At 38.1% G+C, this 20,961-nt stretch overlaps 1 protein-coding gene across 1 annotated transcript in view; it reads right to left on the bottom strand.

Moving 5' to 3' along the window:
• topaz1 (testis and ovary specific TOPAZ 1) overlaps window positions 1-20,961 on the bottom strand; it is a 71,903-nt gene that overhangs the window by 35,551 nt on the left and 15,391 nt on the right. Inside the window, exons 2-14 of the mRNA XM_043689361.1 lie at window positions 19,522-19,688; window positions 15,707-17,829; window positions 14,712-14,782; window positions 13,491-13,600; window positions 12,779-12,846; window positions 11,131-11,240; window positions 9,937-10,037; window positions 7,211-7,336; window positions 6,808-6,871; window positions 4,964-5,115; window positions 4,233-4,325; window positions 2,750-2,865; window positions 2,375-2,441 (exon numbers count right to left, since the gene is read on the bottom strand). Of these exons, the coding sequence (XP_043545296.1) occupies window positions 2,375-2,441; window positions 2,750-2,865; window positions 4,233-4,325; window positions 4,964-5,115; window positions 6,808-6,871; window positions 7,211-7,336; window positions 9,937-10,037; window positions 11,131-11,240; window positions 12,779-12,846; window positions 13,491-13,600; window positions 14,712-14,782; window positions 15,707-17,829; window positions 19,522-19,688 (3,368 nt within the window). The remainder of the gene's footprint in view (window positions 1-2,374; window positions 2,442-2,749; window positions 2,866-4,232; window positions 4,326-4,963; window positions 5,116-6,807; window positions 6,872-7,210; window positions 7,337-9,936; window positions 10,038-11,130; window positions 11,241-12,778; window positions 12,847-13,490; window positions 13,601-14,711; window positions 14,783-15,706; window positions 17,830-19,521; window positions 19,689-20,961) is intronic.

The raw sequence follows: 20,961 nt of genomic DNA, 5'->3' as shown, positions 1-20,961 counted from the left end.
GTCACCCCTCAGCCTCCGACACTCCAGGGAAAACAGCCCCAGCCTGTTTAGCCTCTCCCTATAGCTCAAATCCTCCAACCCTGGCAACATTCTTGTAAATCTTTTCTGAACCCTTTCAAGTTTCACAACATCTTTCCGATAGGAAGGAGACCAGAACTGCACACAATATTCCAACAGCGGCCTAACAAATGGCCTGTACAGCCGCAACATGAAACAATCCTGGGGTGATAATTAGTATTTGTTTGAATCATCGAATCCATAAAATCATAGAATCCTTACAATGCAAAAGTAAGCCATTTGGCCATCAAATCCACTCCAACTCTCCAAAGAGCATCCCACCCAGAGCCATTGCACCCCTCCCCCACAAATACCTGTAAACCCGTATTACCAATGGCTAACCCACCTAGCCTGCACATCTTTGAACTGAGAGGAAACCATAGCACACAGAGGAAACCCACGCAGACACAAGGAGAATGTGCAAAATCCACACAGACAGTCACCCAAAGATGGAACTGAACCCGAGTCCCTGGTGTTGTGAGGCATTAGTGCTAACCACTGTGCCGCCCCTACTTGAGTGTTCTACAATTGGACAGAGTAAATATTAAAAAATATTAGCTTGCTTTTAGTTTCAAAGGTAGATTTTTTTTGCTTAAGGGCAAAACCCATAGCTTGAGAAGCTTTTGGTTTCAACTTGCAGACATCCTGATGGACGTTGGATGTATGAAACCACTTCTCCCGAAGAAAGGTTTAGCACTACTAGGAAATAGGTTACTTCACAGTAAGAGCTTTTGTTTGCAAGTTCCAGACCAGTAGGGATAGGGCTATTTGACACTGGGAAAGGTGAAGCTCAATTGTGAGACTAGGGAACAAAGAGACTACCAAATTTGCAACAAAAAAAGGAATCAAAAGCTAAGCCAAACCTACTGCGGTATAGATAGGGTTAATGATACCTGTCTTTTTCACAGAATGAGGGGATTTCCAAGACTAGGGGGCACATTTTTAAGCTGAGAGGAAAGATAAACAGCAATTTTTTTTTAAACAGAGGGGGATCATGTTTAAAACAAACTTCCTGATAAATGATGGATGTGGGCACAGTTACAACGTTTAAAAGACATTTAGAGAAGTGCAGGAATAGGAAAGGTTTGGAGGGATGTGGACCAGGAGCAGGTAGGTAGGACCAGCTTAGTTTAGGATTATTCTCGGCATGGACTAATTGGACCGAAGAGTCTGTTTTCGTGCTATGATTCCGTGACTCCATGCTAAAGAGGATTCTCTCTCTGATGTTGGAGTATTCTATGTTTCAGATAGGATTGTATTTTTTACTATGAGTTCTACATAAATAGGTTTGGTGTATTCTATTGCATTTGCATTTCAATAACAAACTGTTTTATTGTTAAAACCAAATCTATGACACACTGAAAGACCATATTGTTAAATAAAAACAAAATAAAACAAAATGATTTATTGAGCCAGATTTCAGTCTGAGATTGGACTTCAATCTAGTAGTAACATTGGCAGGGACCATAATATCATTTCCCTCCCTGTTTGCTGCAGCTGCATGCTAGCTTTCAGGAGGAAACTATTGGGAGATTGGGAAGTAAAAAGGGACTTGACTGCATGGGGTGAGAGAGTTTATATGATTAACCTTGCAAGAATATTCCACTCAGAAACAAGGACACGCAGATCTCTTAGGACATGAGCATTTCCTAATCCTCACCATTTAAAAATAATTTAAAATTTCTATTTTTTCCTCCCAAAGTGGATAACTTAAAACATTTTTTCCATATCATATTTTACTTGGCCTGTCTAAGTGCCTGTAGCCTCTTTATGCTCTGCTCACAATTCATAGTCTCTTGTAAATTGGGACATCAGCAAGCTTTGAAATTTGGACCCTACATCCAAATCACTGATACACACTGTGAATAGCTGGGGTCCCAACTGCTGCCCTTAGGTACCCTACATCATGCCAACACAAAATAACTCATTTATTCTTACTGTTTTCTGTCCATTACCCAATTCTCAACCCATGTCAGCATAATTCTACCAATCTCGTGTGCTCCAATTGTATTTATTAATCTATGTTGGACCTTATTGAAAGTTTTCTGAAAATTCAGACACACACACACACACACACAAACAAACTCCAAATGGTTTGCCTGATATGATATTCTTTTCATACACTCATGTCGACACTGCCCACACTTACCATTATTTTCCAAGTGTCCAATTATCAACATTACTTTCAAATAAAGGATCCATTTATATAATCAGATGTTAGCATCTATACCACAAGCTGAAAGCACTCTTTATAAGAATGCCCATAAATATTAGCAAAAGTACAGAATATTTGGGGTTCAAAAAAAAAATTAAACACCTCTATTTGAGCTACTGCAAAATTCAAGTTAAGCAGCTCTTCTGGTTCGGTCTGATCAGAAAGTAATCTGGAAAAGAAAAGAAAAACATGTAAATTTCAAGAAGAAATTGGATACATAATTAAAGAAGAAACATTAGCGATATTAAAGAGAAAGAGCAATGGGAGGAGTGGCACTAATCAGATTGCTCTTTCAATAGGTCAGCAGAAGTACGCTGAGCAATTTTAATAATCTTTCAAAAGGTCCAAATAAAACTCACCTACACTGACACAGCCATCACACACACCACTTTAAAATATTAGGGCAAATTGCTTAGTATCATATCTTGCATAGGCTAAATTGTAAGCCTAACAAAAGGAAAATGGACAACTTTTTACCTTGGTTTAAGAGCCATGATGAAATCTATTTCTTGGTGAGGCACATGTAGCTGATTCAGCAGATACATCATGTAGTTAAACTGATCCAATTTAAACTTAAATCCCACTTCCGCAAGCTGTAAGAGTTTGCAAATTATTCTGTACATGAAAAGTCTTAAACACAAAACATCTATAAATTTAATATCTCACACCTTCCCCATTATTTTTTAGTTCAAATACAGAGATTTAATTAGAACTCCATTTACAAATGTATGACATGCCAGGACTCAATGGATTGCACTTTTTCACGGAGGTGAAAGGTTGCGAAAGCAATTCCATAACTTTCAGACACAAGAAAACCACAATAATTTTGAAAATACATAGAAAGCATCCAGTCAAAATTAGAATGATTAATTGTACAATACATCTTGAAATATCAGCTCCAATCTCATCCTACTTAAACTTGTGGAATACAAATCTCAAGCGCAAGCTGTTCAAGCAAAAGCAAAATATTATTAATGCTGGAAATCTTAGGAACAGAAAATGCTAGAAATACTCCAATCAGGTCACGTGGGATTAGCAAAGAGAGAAACAATTTTAACTTTCCAGTTCAATACCTGTCATGAGAACTGGGAGATGACTACAAATCTCTAGCATTCTGCAGTTCTGATGGACAGTCGTCAATTTGAAATGTTCACTCTGTTTTTCTCTCTCCACATATTCTGCCAGACCTGTATATTTCTACCATTTGTTGGGTTTTTTTTCAGATTTCCAGCCTCCACCATATTTGATTTTTACATCACTAAGAAAATCTTCAAGTATAATATCAATAGAACACTTAAATTATGAACATCTTTAATGCCCCAGGGTTGGGGATAGGAAGTAAAAGTCAGAGACAACCTTTTTATGAATAAGACCATATAAGATCATATAGTCAAAGGAGTATCTTCTACTCCTTGTGGAAGCAGCATGTATTGTTAAGATAGCCCTGAAAACTAGAAAAATAAAATTAACTAAATACCTCTTCTACATCCCAGTCTATTTTATGAATAATTGAAGGCTCTATATTTATAAATCTACGAGTAATACACATACATATTAATACAAGATGTCTCCAACTTCTCCCACAATACAGTTAATCTAGAATATGCTAGCAATTATATGTTTGACCTCTTTTCTACAAAAGATAGAGAGTGGAATTAGTTATAGAGTCACAAACAGTGGTGTGGCTGATGACAGAGACTGAAAGAGACACAGACAGACAAGTGAGGAAGACAAAGAGCAGAGAGAACTAAAATTAGTAGGGAGAGATAGAAATATGGTTATGAGATCAGAAAGACAGACGGACGCACACGTTTGTACCCTACTAGAGAAAACTTGAAATTAACAAGTTCAATGAATATTTTAACAGTTGTCAATTAATGTAGTTAATCCTGTAATATATTCACAAAGATACCACACTGCACTTCTATCATATGTATAAACAACCAACAGTTGCTCCTACCTTACAGGTTATCTCTATAAGATTGGGGACCATGGGCCTCGAGTCTGTGGATGCCACAAGATCAAATACATTGAGTAAAATGTCCCCATCTGGCTAGAAGAGAAAACATTTTCCTTATGTTGAACAGAATCTGTTAGCAATCAATATGGTTATAAAGAAGGGACAAGGATCAGTTCTGTTGTAAATGGAGAATCTGAGATTATCACATACAAAAATATGAATCAAGAGTAAATCACTCAGCCCATTGAAATTACTCCACCATTTGAGAAGATCATTGCTAATTTGACTGTAACCACAAATCCACATTCCTGCTTACTGCTGATAACCTTTCAACCCTTGTTTAACAAGATTCTATGTACCTCTGCCTTAAAAGTATTCAAATACTCTGCTTCCACCTTCTTTCAGGGACAGAGTTTCAAAGGCTCACAACCCTCACAGAAAACGTTGCATGTAAACTCGGAGTTAAATGGATGATCCATGATTTTTAAACAGGAGCCATTAATTCAAAGATCCCCCTTATTCAAAATGGATCCAGAACCCCAACACTGAGACACTGCTAACTACCATGCCACTGTACTGTCCAGCTACCAGTTTAAAACAACAGAAAGCAAATATTCAGGGACTGCTCATTGACACTGTTAGATTTTCAATTCTGTTTGATTTTATCTATGGCCAAGAGATAGGATAATCTAACTTGAAGTGAATAAGTTATCAATAAAACAATTACTTACCAATACCTTCATGATCACTGCCATATTGAGCATTTCAAATACTTCTTGCAACATACGCAAATTCAACAATGTGAAAAGTAGTCTGTTCATCAGTTGGAAACTACAGTAAATGCCAGGCGGAAAACTTCTGTAGTAACTTTTAAATATTCTCACTGAGCAGAAAAAGTATACGCATCACATTACTATCACACCATCAATAGAGTTGAGAATAATTTAATGGTCTTCAGCAATTTTTTCATGCTTACAGATATACTATTTGATATACTATCCTCAATTGATAAGACAAAATATCTCACTTCATCCAAGTGATGAATCACTGGGAGCCACTGATCACCAAACACGTCCTTAGTTTCATGAAATAAAACTGGCCCAACTGGAAAACCCAAGAAAGATTGATCAGGGCTGAGACTTGAACCCTGACAAGCCTGATCAAGGGAAATTGCTTTGGTGCTGAAACCATGTTCTTCTCACCCAAACTTAAGTGACTGGAAACACTCGATGTCATATTTCAGTAACAGTTCAAAATCTCAGCTGATTGATGCACTTCCCAAAAATATTATTTCTGTATCCATTCTGTTTATTTGCCTCTCTCTTTCAGATTCAGTCTAGATTGTCAAAGTGCATTCATTTCAAATTTCACTCATTTCATCTTTTCCACAGAATCTCACCATTGACATTTTAATCAAACATCACAGTCAAAACAGTTCCTCACTCTGACATCAATTTATTTCTCATCTATAATATCTGTGATTTACCCAAATTTACTCAGGTCTTACTTTTCCTATCAGCAAAAAGCTTATCCAAAATTTTGATTTCATAGTAATGCTAACACCTTTTGTTGACCATTCCTAATCTGTCGAATCACAACACACTTTCACAAAAGATGTCAGATGCAGCCAAATGGTGGCTTAAATACTACATAAAACATTTAATCCAGGAGGACTGCACAAATTGATAAATATATTACCTTAGAAGCATAAAACAGACATTAGGTAACATGGTAGGAGCAAGTTACTGCAGACACTGGAATCCGTACTGAAAACAAAAAATGCTGGAGATCACAGCAGGTCAGAGCAAGCTACCATTTTGAGCTCTGAAGAGTCATCTAGACTCAAACCATTACCTAGCTCTCTCTCATGGATGCTGTCTGACCTACTGTGATCTACAGCATTTGCTGTTTCACGAGGCAACAGGGCCTTGGTTTTCGATATTGGATTACCTAGCATTTCAAAGGACAGTATGAGAAAGGCTTTGCAGTTCAGTAGGATAGTAAGATTACCTCCAGCTCTGGAGGTTACCCATTTTAAATGTGATTCAAGATTTTTGGAAGAGAATAATCTTAGAATTTTTACTGACTGATTGATGGAGAACACTAATTCAATATAAAATTTCCCAATTGGAATGCAATTACTGATTTTTATTATTTATTAAGCATGTGTGCATAGTTGAAGGCCAGCATTTATTACCAATGACTAATTACCCTCAAGACAACAGAGGAACTTGCTAGGAAATTTTACAGGGCGGATAAAATTTCAATCACACCATTGAAGGTATGGTGTCAGAGGCCAGTATGGGTGACAATAAGCCAATTTTCTTTCCTAAAAAGGACATGCGTCAACCAGATAGATTTTTGTCACAAATCGAGTAGTTTCATGGTCATTATTACTGTTACTGGTCTTTCATGCCAGTGATTTATTTAATGATCCAAATCAAAATTCCCCAGCTAGTGCAGTAACATTCATACAATGTTATACTGACCAAATTAACTACACTATTGAAAGACTGTTAAAAGCCTGAGGAATAAAAGGCTTACATAAAATGGCAATGAACAAGCTTATTCATACCTGCACGCAACAAGAGATTCATTTTACCAGAATCCAAAAACTTCTGAACAATCTCCATACAGAACTGAATCAGGAAACGAATACAGAAAAGTTTCAATGAAGCATCCCAAAATTATAAGCAACATTAAAAAAAATGCAGGACAATAGCTGTCCATTTACACAGTTCAGATGCAACAATTAATTAGATATTAATGGGTAAAAGATTTGTCACATTGTGTTTCAATTCTTGTCTTGCCAATGATTCATATTAGTGAACAAATTCAACACAAACATTAAAATTGCTAGGTAAGTAAATTAGTTTAAAAAAGCAGAATGCTATAAGAAATAACGGATCAATAAAAAAAAGTAGTGCAACTCAAAAGGTATATTGAAAATCAATAGTATTAATAAGTAATGCATTTACTTTTTCATCTCCTTTCTTAATTTCATGTCCAAACCTGCACCCATTTTTCCTGCATCCTTTAACTGTGGTGAAATAAAATCGGCAGTAACCAGATGATAGTGCAGTCAACTCCAGTGGATAATTACACTAAAAGTAATGACAAAACAATTTAATGTCTAAATTATCTGCAGTGTTTCAAATTGTTTATCAAACTGGGGTTTGTAAACAAATGGGGGGAGGGGAGCATGTGTGTATTCACGCATTGTTGCTTTCAGGTGGTTGACAAAGTCATATGAAAGTGCAAGGCAAGGGACAGCACCCGAGATTACTACCCCCACCCATCAATGTGTGCATGGTACAGTGGGATGGCTGTCTCACCAAGAAAAAGGGGCCAGGCCAGGTGGAAGAGAGCTTTTACATGCAGCACTTGTGCATTGCAAGTACTTCATACCATTGTAATTTTGATGGGATATGAGGGATGGATTGAGTATCCGTGCACAATAATTCATTTAGATTAGATTTCCTACAGTGTGGAAACAGGCCATTTGGCCCAACAAGTCCACGCCGACCCTCCAAAGTATAACCCACTCAGACACATTTCCCTCTGATTAATACATAGTACTCTACATAGATCACTACAATTGGCACCTAACACCATAAGACCATAGGAGTGGAAGGAAGGCCATTTGGCCCATCACGTCCACTCCTCCATTCAATCATGGCTGATGGGCATTTTAATGTCACTTACCCACACCCTCCCCATAGCCCTTAATTCCTTGCGAGATCAAGAATTGATCAATCTCTGCCATGAAGACATTTAACGTCCCAGCCTCCACCGCGCTCAGTAGCAGTGAATTCCACAAGCCCACCACTCTCTGGCTGAAGAGCTGTCTCATTTCCGTTCTAAACTGACCCTCTCTAATTCTAAGGCTGTGCCCATGGGTCCTAGTTTCCCCGCCTAACGGAAACAAATTCCCAGCGTCCACCCTTTCTGAGCCATGCATTATCTTGTAAGTTTCTATTAGATCTCCTCTCAACTATGAGTAATTTAGCATGCCAATTCACCTGACCTACACATCTTTGGACTTTGGGAGGAAACCCACGCAGACACGGGTTAAATGTGCAAACTTCACACAGACAGTCACCGGAGGCTGGAATTGACCCCAGGTCCCTGGTGCTGTGAGGCAGCAGTGCTAACCACTGAGCCACCATGCCACCCTATTAAAACAGTTCTTTCATTCAAAAATGTTTACTAACCCATTACATTAAGGAAAGTAACATACATGCTCAAATTGTCTAACTGCTTTTAAATGTGAAAAAGTGCTGCAAGCCTGTACCTTCAAAATATCAAAAACAAAAGGGATCGATGGAGTATTCATTGTTCTCTTCGTTAAAAATATTAAATTGTTTAAAATTGAGAGAAATTCAAATATTTACTGTGTCTGCAAACATGGATGGATTTCTCATCTTGAGTTCAGATTCCTCCACAGCCTCACCCCTCCCTATCTCTAACTTCCTCCAGACCTGGACTCTTGGATATCAATTTTATTGGCCGATTATTAGTAAGCCTGCAACCGCTAAGAAACCAAACACCGGAATTCCCAACTTAAATCTCTCCATGTTGTTACCTCTCCCTTCTCCAAGATGTTCTTTAAGGTTAACATTGATCTTTGATCAAGGGTTTGGTCACTGTCCTATTATCTCATGGCTGAGTGTTAGAATTTGTCAAAATGATAACGGTTATGATTCTGATAATGCTTCTTCAACTCGGGATGTTTTACTGCATTAAGTGCATCATAGAAATATAAATTATTGCTGCTTCAAGGAAGAGTTAAATGAACAATGAAATCCAAATTCCTTTACTACAATAGGGCTTCTTTTCAATTCACAAAACCTATAGTTTAAAAGCAAATTATTCCAAAAGTACTTTGGAAAGACATATTTTCAGTCACTGTATCACAAATGCAGAAGCTCTAGAAAATTGCACAAGTCCTAAGCAATGCATACTTTGATGCTGTGTTGGATGACATGAAAAATTAAACAGACAAAATGCAGGAAGAGCAAGGTAAGTTAGCTAAACTAGAAAAATAACAGTGCTTGCTTCCATGTAAATGAAGAATCTGAATCTTCCTATGCAGCCAGAAGTATGTGGTTTCAAGTCTTCAAAGACTTTCTGACTCCATCCTTTTGGCACATTTCACCAGCTTGAATCTGAATCCTGACAGATGTTTACAGTGAATTAGTCATCAAGGTTAATCTTGTATTACAAGTCAGTTATCTCAGTCACGACCTGTCAAAGCCAAGGAATGTATCCATCTCTTCCAACCTTCTCACACATTTAATGACAGAAGTCTCTCTAAAAGCTTCCTGGATCACAATCCATCTCAGTGCTTAAGTCATGGAAGACCAACAGAAAGTTACAGCTCTCTACAGCAACAAGAACAAAACCATGAGCACAGTTTCGCAAACCTTGAGGGGAGTGAAAGCAACATAATTTTTACAGCAGGATCTTTACAACTTATATGGACAAAGCGTATTATTCAAGCAGGATAAAGCAAATTTTTGGTTTTACAAAAAGGAATAAATCAATTTATAAGCAAGGTTTGTTATTCCAGTGTGATGCATACTTAAAGGGTTCTCTGGACAACTAATTCATTGAATATAAATTTAAAGGGCCATTTCAGTGTAGACATGGTAAATTCAGTGGAACAACAGGCCACAAAGGTACGCATGAACTGCTGACTTACAGGCCTAGCCCTTGTCCGGTGTTCCGAGTTATTCGGAAATACAGGAAGAGGAGTACGTGCTGATGTTGGTGGTTGTAAATGCTCTTGCGGAAATCTTAAACCTAAGGGAAAAAAGATCCTTTTCACTTTCAGTTAATAAGTCTTTTGTCCTCTATCCTCCTGAAGACATTGATCTACACAGATCACCACGATTAGCATCAGCACTCTGCTATTTAACTCAAGGAACCACTTTCAAAATACCAATAAGTAAACTCAGTGGCTGATGAGAAAGGAGACTGAGCAGAACAGAGGTTCTGAGTTTAATCACCAGACTGCGCTGAATTAGTTGGCAAGATTGCAATGGATTATTTAGCCGGACTCAGGATGTTGAAGGAGCTTGGTAGGAAAGGGAGATAGAGGAGCAGCTTGGTAGCTTACCAGGAAGTCCCCTCTGAACACTTTTGATTGACCACTGCTTAAATAAATGGATACCTGGACATTGGGCAAGAGTAGGACGAGAATCACTTTTGTTAAGCCTCAGGTCATACCAACTGCTGCCAATTCTTGGCTAAGCTCATGCATGAATGACGACTTGCACTGAGTAACTAACAATCACTGCCCCATACCTTCTGGAAAGTATCAGGAGAAAACCAGACAGGAGTTTAAAGCTTTTCCTCTTTTCAAATATAAACTCACAATTTAGTACAATCCATTAAATTTAATGTGCCTTTTAAAAGCAAAGCAAGTCTACTTTACATATGTAGAAAAGAATTATACTGATAAACACTAACGTTTTCATCTTAAATAATTAGTAGAAAAGCAAAATATGGCACAAATGGGAATCAGAGAAAAAGAGAAAGCACTGGAAATACTCTGCAGGTGTGACACTGTATGTGAAAAGAAATAAAAACAGAGTTATCACTGATGCAATGCTTCAGGTCAACTTTGATAATTTTAGTTCCTTCTTCATAGATGATGCTTGACCTGGTGAGTATTTCCAGCATTTTGTTTATAGTTTTAACACCTCATCTTCCCTAAACTAATGAGTCTTTATTTGTAGGAATCAAGATCATTTCAGAAAGGACTGTCAAGGGCTTGTTAAGCACAGATTCTCCAATCGTTAAAGACATAACATTTCCAATCATACATTTTACTACAAAAACATCAAGTCAACTCTAAATTGATGCCATACACAATCACAAACCTGCAGCATACCATTTGTCAATGCTGATTTATGGAATGGAGTTTCAGAACAAGGTTGTTCCAGAGAAAACTGATTTTCCAGTAAATGTCTATCTGAACAATGCTGTTGAAAGCTGCAGATACTGCAAAAGAAATGTGCACTAAGTTACTCACATCAATATTTTAAACTAATTTAACCTTTTTTATAGAGGCATAGCAAGTTAGAAGTTATTATGTTTTGGACATTTATTTCAGGTATTATCCTTGCACTGAGTCTCAAAGGCCACTTTCACAAGGAAGCCATTGCATTCTCTAGAAACTGCAGCAGTTAATTTGTGTACTGCAAGGCCCCAAAAAGTGAAATTATGACATTTTACTGATGTCTGCTGAGGGAATAAAGTTGAACAGGAACATCATTGTTTAAAAGAATGGCATGTGTTCTTGCAGAGCGACCTTGAAATAGATTCTGAAGAAGAGTCACCAGATTCTAAACGTTAAGTCTGTTTCTCCTTCCACCGATGCTACCAGATCTGCTGAGTTTCTCCAGCAATTTCTGTATTTGTTTAATTTAATATTTTATCCAAAAGATAGCACATTTAACAGTATAGCACTCCCTCTACACTGCACTGGAATGCCAGGCTAGGTTAAGTACTCAGGTTGCAGAGATACAGTGCAAAGCCTCAACGTTTTGGTTCTGTAGTGCTACCCACAGCCAAGGATGACAGAGCAAGAACATTTAACAATGGCAATTTAAAAAAAATTGGAATTGCTGGTATGCAAGGACAAAATATGTTGAATTTAATACAAATGGAGGGACATCAAACACAAAGATGGTTCACTGGCTCCATCAACGCTGTTGAAAGATAACAGAATCATTCACACTTGACGCCTAAGTCAGCTCTTCAAAAGAGTGATCCAATAAATCCTATTCCCCTGCTCTGTCATCCTAGTTATTTTAAAATTTTAAATCCTTTTGAATGTGAAACTACAGAATCTGCTATCACCACCCTTTCACATAGAACATTCCAGATTATTACCTTTGTTTCAATAAATTTTTTAAAAAGACCAATTTGTATAACAGATTATGTGGGCTGCTCAAATCTCAGAAAGGGACAGAATTTGCAAGAGAACTGGCACAGCACTAACCTGCCTGAAATGTGCCCATTTTGGTCATGAGATTCTAAATGAGATAGAGGCATTAGAGGGAAATACAATTAATGAATGGGATTTGACATCTTCTCTAAGAAGGGAGAGAAGCTAGCAAATGTTTATTCTAGAGAGAAAATGGCCTATTAGTCACACTAAGACGTTCAAAAAATAAGAGGCTGCAAATAAAGTAAATATCAATGTATTTAACACAAGATTCCACAAGAGGGCAAAATGTTAAAATTAGCATGAGGGTGGTATTTTAGATATAATTACTTCATGAAAAGGGTGATGAATGGATAACCAGCAGAGTACGGAACATTCACATTACAAAATCCAAAGCAACACTTTACAGAGGGGAATGAAAGCAACATGGTATTTCTGCAATTTTGTATTGGTGTGAAATTTTGCAATATTCTTCTCTGGCACTGTTTATTTCTATGTTGCTTTAAAAAAGGGTTCTTGCAATTTTAGAGAATGAAGCATGTGGTGGGGAATTGCAACGAATGCAAAAATAATCATTCTATCCACTAACCTTATTTCAGTCCCTCTGTCATCCTGTTGTTCATCAATCGCAGAAACTAATCCAGTATTTGAAGCATCCTGAAAATAAAAGACACCCTGCAGCTTTTATTCAGATACATCATTGTAGTATACAATCCATAGAAAAAAACATACTACCAATGAATTGTGACTGGTACAGTACTGTACTGTTCCATGAAGGTGAAGCTGCCAGAATGTTTGTGGCCTGCTCCTATAATACCAGCTCTATTTTTGCAATCAAAATAACCACATGTTACAGACCTCACAACAGCAGCATTTACTGAGGTCATGGTGTTGGCACTCAACGGGCAGGTTAGTGAAATGTATGATCAAATCTAAACACAGTCTGGACTCTTTCTCCTCCATAGATTTGCAGAAGCTCTGCTTGTACGTGTTAAGGTGGGAGGTTAGTGGATTCAGAATGTATTTCAGGGTTCTGTTTTGAACTATAATATCAGCCTCAGGCTCACTAGACCAAGCAAGAGGACATGAAAGTAAGTGAACAGCTCAGTGCATTAGTGAATTCAGGATTTACACTGCCCTCTTCAAACACTGCTGCAGTAAGCAGCAGCAAGTGGAGGGATAAAAGGTAAAGAACACTGAAAGGAAGTGGTGGATTTGAACAAGACCTAATAATGCAGATGACATGAAACAAAACTAGCATAAAAGAAATCATTTAAGCACAGATTAAACTATCATTCTACCTGGTATGAACTATATCCAGAATCAGTAACCTTTCCCTCTTTCATCAATGTCGTATCCTCAACAAAATAATTCTCTTCATTCACAGATGTTTTCCTTTGAGTATTGAATCCTAAAATGCAAAGAAATAATCCATTACTAAAATTAATAGTAAATTTGAGGAACTACTTGGGATTAGGGGCAATGGGCAAATTACTGCCATCTTTTGCTGTAAAACCTTTGATTCACTGCAGTAACATGTACCCTATTATTACATGAAATGACTATTCCTGCTACACAGCAACTTTCTGACAAACAGTTAGGCAGTTGAATTTGGACTCTTTCATCCAAGCATTAAACATTATTTATTTATACAGTCCATTCACTGCAGTCATAAATCATTACAACCCAAAAAGACTGCTCCTGCGGCTGGACAGGTGAGAGTCAGAGGGCTTCATCTCAGGACAGAAGGTCAGACATGTCGAGCTGAGATGAGGAGCAATTTCTTCAGAGACCTGTGAATCTTTGGAGTTCACGACCTCAAAAAGTTTCCCAGTGACTGGATCTGAAACGTTAAACCTGCTTTCTCTCCAAAGACACTGCCAGACCTACTCGGACTTTCCATCAATTTCTGATTGTGTTTCAGATTTCCAGCATCCCGCAGTTCTTTTAGTATTTTTTTGACTTTTTTTTGGATTTCACAGAATCACAGGAGGCGGCCATTAGGCCCACTGTACCTGCACAAGCTCTTTAAATGACCATCACTTTCTAACCAATCTTCTGCTTTTCCCGACATCCGTGTAAACTATTTTTATCCAAATAATCATCCAACGGCCACAGGAATGCCTCAATTGAACCACACTTCCGGGCAGTGCATTCCATACCCTGACTACTTGCAGAGTGAAAAAGCTTTTCCCTCACTTCACCCTTGCTTCTTTTGCAGACCACTCAAAGTGAATTGAAAGAAATTGAGGAATTCAGGGGTCAAACAAGAAAGGAGAGTTGAGGTCAAAGATCAACCATGATCTCATAGAATGGTGGAGCAAGGTTGAGGAACAGATACATTAGATTTGTACTGCACAGAAGGAAGCCATTTGGCTAGAGTACAAATTGAGAATAAATCAGTACAGATGTCAATTGAAACCATCTGCTAAAAGATGGATCAATTCAAAAAGGCTTCCAATTTAAAAGGTAACTGACAAAAAAAAGTGGTGTTGAGAAAAACTTAGCTCTTAAAAACTTACCATCATTTTGCAGAGTAGTTGAGTCTGGCAGCTTTCCAGAGGAATCATCCTCAGACACATGGAGAGAGGTGCTGAGAGTAGAAACAAAGCAAAAAGGTTTTCATAAAAAAGTTTCTAAACATTGTTATAAGTCTCTATTTGAGCAACAGGAAGAGAAGCATACAAAGTAAAGAGAGAGCTGTAAAGTGGTCTGTATTTCCAAGGAAGACTGCAAGATGCCATCACAAACGTAAACTGATCACCGAAATAAAAGACGACATTTTTGTGTGAGGATCGCAGATTAAGTTTAAATTTCTTACGTTTTATTATTTCAAGTGTTGCTGTTCATGATCTGGATCATTCTACTCGAAAATATGCTGGAATAAGACTCCCCAAATATTTTCAAAAAGGGAGTTGCACAAGTAATCAAAATTGGAGCAGTTAAAGATCAAAACAAGGGGTAGGAATATCAAGTAGAAATTGGTTCCAAACTTATGAGAAATATGATAGTTGTTAGTGAAATTGAATTTTAACTTTGTTCATGATACATAAGCATCACTGCCAGAATTTATTGCCCATTCTTAACTGCTGTGAAAGTCATTAGAGGAGCCAACTACATTGTTGTGGGTCTGGAGTCGCATGTAGACCAGATCAGGTCAGTGAAGATTTTTTTCCATAAAAAAGGACATTAACGAATCAGGTTTTTATGGAAGAAATTATTTAATGAAGTTATTACTGATATCAGCTTTTAATTCCATTTTTAAAAAATTGAATGTAAACTCCACCAGCAACCATGATGTCCAGATCATTAGCCTGAACCTCTGGATTACTAGTCCAGTGACACTACTATTACTCTACCATTGCCCCCATTTTTCTCAGAAGTGAATTTAAATGATTTAAGAAGTTTTCATTGCTCTAACTTGAACATAACTTGAAAATATTCTGTAAAATTTCCTTCTTTTAAAAAAAAGCAGATCAATAAATGATTAAAAAAAGAATGAAAAGCATACACCCACCTGGAAATCTTTTCATTTGACTCTTTCTGCTGTTTGTTGTTCAGTTGAGTTCCAAGGTAACTATCTCCAGAGTTTACCTCCACATTCTTATATGCAATTTCTCCCAAAGCCACGACTGGTTCAGCATTCTGCACCACCTCAGTATTACTGGGACTACCAAATAACTCTGGGTCATCTTGAATCACATCAAGCACTAGCACATCCTCTTCATAAGCTCTAATGACATCAGCTACTCGCTTTGCACTGTAGTGGTTTTCAGAGCTCCTATACAGTATTTCTTTGACTTCACTGTCTGTAACTATTTGTGCTGCAATAAATGGTTCCTTTGGAGATGGAATCCTGAGCTGGTTTTCCAATAAAGAAGTATTTTCAGCATTCTGCCACAGACAATTTGAAGGTTTTTCAAGGTTGCAGTTACCATCTGGCCACACAGATAGTTCCACTGACTTTGAATGAGAATCTGATTTCTTTGCAACAACTAAAGAGGAATCATCAAGAAACCCCTCACCTCCAGTATGTTCACTAAGTGCAATAAAGCACTGCCCATCTATTTGGTCACATCTTAAATCTAAAGATTCATTCTGATGAACAGAGAGCATTGTTGACTGTCCATTGTTCATTTCCTTTATGTAAACTTTCTTTGGAGTAAGTTTATCCTGAACACACTCAACTCTTTGGTAGTCTACAGTCACTTTTCCTCGTGTGTCACTACATAAAGGAATGTATAATGTGGGTGGTTTTGCTGATAGTACTTTAGTGCAATGAGCAGCTGGACTCGTGCAATTCAGTTTATTTTGCCTGATTGGACATTTTTTTTCTTCAACACAAAGACCATTTGCCATTTTGGAGTTATTTAGTACATTGATTGAGGGAGACGATTTAAAATTATTACAGGAATATGCATCTTTGAACTGTCTACCATATTCAACATTAGAATGCTTTGCAAAGTGTACTGATGGATGTACTTTTGCTACCTTGTCACTTGCAAAAGACACACAACTCCAATTATTTTCTAACAGTGATTTATTTTTAAATTTACCTTTGTTAACTGCCTTTAATTTAGGTGCCTCCAAGGACAACTTCTCCAACAAACATAAAATATTCCTAAATGATTCCAAAGACACTTGACATGGCAATGTTCCTGATTTTGACTTGAGTACAGAGGTGCCTCCCTGCAGTTCACCTGCATTTTCTTGTTTGCAACACCATTCTGAATCAAACCAAAATTTTTGGCATAGTTTTGCTCTCTTGAATGGTCTAGCTCGAGCACACGTATCCAGAATGATGGGTGTCGTTCTTGCACAGCTAAACTGTGCAACAGAAACCTCAGAATGCACACATTCACTCATTTTTCTTTTACAGTTTGCAGAAAGATGTACCTTCTCATTTGGTACAATTATACTAATTGGGTCAAAGCCAGCATTTAGTTCTTGGGTTTTAACATCACGCAATTCTGGTATTTCCACTTCTAAATCATCCCCTGTTACATTTGTAGAACCCACTTTGCTCCAAATTGTGTTATCTTGACATGCATCTTGCCAAACCAAACCATTGGGATGCCAGGATAATCCTAAATGCCCTGGTTTAAATCCTATTTCAGAACAAGATTCAGTAACATTAGATGTTCTAGTCTTCTCAAAATCACCAGTACTAGCCCCCAAATGGGATTTACTCAAAGCTTTAAGTTCATCTCTGTGAACTACTGTGGATTGTTCTGATGGTCGAGTTTCAAGCAGTATTTCTGTGTTGTTCCTGGACAACGTGCATCCTGTTTTAAAGTCCATACCCACTGATTTGTCTCGATTTTGTTCAACACATTTTGAAAAATCTTCAGAAGGATTTATCTTGCTACATCCGTTTCGGTTTAAGCTAACTTGGAGAGGTTCAATTGTTGCAATGAGCTCAGTGCCTCTCCGGGTGTTTTTTATCGTATCAGTCACTTTACAGTCTCCACAGCAGTGATCTTTTTCCTGTTTCCTCACCTGGCACCTTTTGAATTTGGGACCTTTCTCTGAATTAGTGCACATGCCATTACACTGACTGCAAAGGTCAACTATTGAAGACTGTTTGAGTCCTTTTGGCATCATGTTGTCACACAGCTGCACACAAACAGTTTTGCTTTGCTGAAAAAGACAATAATGACAGGACAGCTGCTTGTTGAATACTTGACATTTTATACTATAACTTAGCTTTATACTGTAGATAAAATTTCTCAGACTTTCCACCCATTATTTGCAACTAGCATGCCCAAGTTCAGTTTGAATAAAGTTTGCTTTAATTTAGTTATGGGATGTGGGTGTTGCTGGCTGGACCAACATTTATCATCCATTCTCAGTTATCCTTGAGGTGACAGGGTGAGCTACCTTCTTGAACCGCTATGAACTCACAATGTCATTTTGGAGCGTGTTCATAGGTTTTGACCCAGTGACACTGAAGGAATGGTGTTATATTTTTAATCAGGATAGTGAATGGATTAGAGGTGAACTTATAGATGGTGATGATGATAATATCTGCTGCCCTTGTCTTTCTATGTAGCAGTTGTCATGGGTTTAGTAGATGCTATCTTAGGAGCCTGAGTGAATTTCTGCAGTGCATCTTGTAGATTGCATATGCTGCTGCTACTGAACCTCAGAGGTGGAAGGACTGAATGTTTGTGTATATGTGCCAATCAAGCAGACTGCTTTGCCCTTTTTGAGCCAAGAGGAAACAGTATCGGCACAATACCTAGCTAACCAGCTCAAATTTATTTGCTTAAGCATATGCAAATATGTTCCCCAGGCTGTCCATTTTTGAAGTTTGAGCAATATTGAAAATATGAAGTACCAATTCATTGGAGACTCCACTACTACAAGCTCAAGTTTACTGGGGAGGAGGTGAAGTAATTTTTTTCAATGCATCAAACAATCCAGATTGGGGTCACCATTCTTATGCATGGCACCAACCATTCTCCCTATTTGGTCTTTGCAGACCCATAATATAGAGTCATAGAGATGAACAGCATGGAAACAGATGCTTCGGTCCAACCTGTCCATGCCGACCAGATATCCCAACCCAATCTAGTCCCACCTGCCAGCACCCGGCCCATATCCCTCCAAACCCTTCCTATTCATAGACCCATCCAAATGCCTCTTAAATGTTGCAATTGTACCAGCCTCCACCACTACCTCTGGCAGCTCATTCCATACATGTACCAGCCTCTACATGAAAAAGTTCTTTTATACCTTTCCCCTCTCACCCTAAACCTATGCCCTCTAGTTCTGGACTCCCCGACTCCAGGGAAAAGACTGTCTATTTATCCTATCCATGCCCCTCATAATATGTCTAACTTTTGTATATAATTAGATTCAATAAATAGCACAGTAACAGGAAGATAATTTATAATTATTACCTTATTTCAAATATGACAAAGAGAGGTTTCCATTTACAAAGGAGATTAAAACTAGGACACATGAAATTCAGAACAAAGCTCTTTATCCAACAGAGGCACCAGATTGGTCTGTGCTGGTCTTTATTCTACATACAAGCCTCCTCCAACCTTTTCTTCATTCTATCACATTATCACAGGCTTCTATTCCTTTTGACATCAGGTCCATATCTACTTTTCTCTTCATGTACTTCAACTATTCCGTGGACTAAGATTCCACATTCTTACTACTCTCTGGGCAAAGATGTTTTTGGTGAACTCCCTACTGATTTGCTAGCGGCCATTTGATAGGCATAGCCCCTAGTTTTGGTCACCTATTAAGTGGAAATATTATCAAATATGACCTAGAAACAATAAATTTGACAAGTAATCTTTCCTTAAAATTTCTAACCTCAGTTCTTCCTTTAAAAGGTGCTTGTGAAATGGATCGACAGTTTAAGTACTTTGTAGAATGCACAATAGGTTCTCCAATGCTGTGGTTTGTTACAACATCACTGTCATCTAAAGGACTTTTGTCAGTAGAATTCTTTAGAACAATCTTCATTCTTTGCTCAATTGCTAGAAATTAAAAGAAAACATTATGGAGTAGTTGTGGGTTATAAAGAAAAGAGGCTTTTCGACCTCTGTACAACTCAAGACACAATGCAACCAATTAAGCATTTAAGTATTGTAAAGCAACAGCCAATTTGCCACTGTGTTAATAAGCAGAGAATTCATTCTCCTTAAATGATTTTGATTGCAGGAGAAAAATTGTCCAAGACGACATGGAGAATGCTCTTGCTATAATTTAAAACATTGCTCAGGAATATTTTAGATTAACCCGAGAGAGTAGATTAAACCACAGCTTAATGTCTCGTCTGAAACATGGCTCAGTCTGACAAAGCAGTACTTCCACAAAACTGCAATGGAATGTCAGCCTAACATTTTGTACATGCCACCAAAATTGGGAGTCACAAGCATTATCCATGGCTGACGAGATTGGAAACGAGAGGCTGACATGAAGACATGAAAAATTCGATTTACGAAAGACAAAAGAAAGGAGAAGGGTTTCTACAATTATAGAGGACAGCTTGAACAGGTACAGTGACTTTAACGTGGCCAGAGAGCTAGCACATCAGTTGCAACAGAAGATTTTCCTTCTACTCTGGCAAGAGTTCAAAGTGGTTTTGCAGCAATAATAAAAGAGGAGAAAGTGTCTTCAGCTAGTCATTCAAAGAATCCACATGAATTCTCCAAGCTCCATTTCAGGGCTGCACAGATAATGGAGCTGATGAAACCAATCAACCAGATTGGTTGATTGGTTCCAAACTACTGGCAGTCATAGAGATGTACAGCATGGAAACAGACCCTTCGGTCCAACCCGTCCATGCCGACCAGATATCCCAACCCAATCTAGTCCCACCTGCCAGCACCCGGCCCATATCCCTCCAAACCCTTCCTATTCATATACCCATCCAAATGCCTCTTAAATGTTGCAATTGTACCAGCCTCCACCACATCCTCCGGCACCTCATTCCATACACGTACCACCCTCTGCGTGAAAAAGTTGACCCTTAGGTCTCTTTTATATCTTTTCCCTCTCACCCTAAATATGCCCTCTATTTCTGGACTCACCAATCCAGGGAAAAGACTTTGTCTATTTATCCTATCCATGCCCCTCATAATTTTGTAAACTTCTATAAGGTCACTCCTCAGCCTCCGACGCTCCAGGGAAAACAGCTCCAGCCTGTTCAGCCTCTCCCCATAGCTCAAATCCTCCAACCCTGGCAACATCCTTGTAAACCTTTTCTGAACCCTTTCAAGTTTCACAACATCTTTCCGATAGGAAGGA

Source organism: Chiloscyllium plagiosum, chromosome 4 (assembly GCF_004010195.1).
Source record: "Chiloscyllium plagiosum isolate BGI_BamShark_2017 chromosome 4, ASM401019v2, whole genome shotgun sequence".
Lineage (NCBI taxonomy): Eukaryota > Metazoa > Chordata > Chondrichthyes > Orectolobiformes > Hemiscylliidae > Chiloscyllium > Chiloscyllium plagiosum.
The sequence above is the reverse complement of the archived record's forward strand: the minus strand, read 5'-3'. Positions and strand labels throughout refer to the sequence as shown.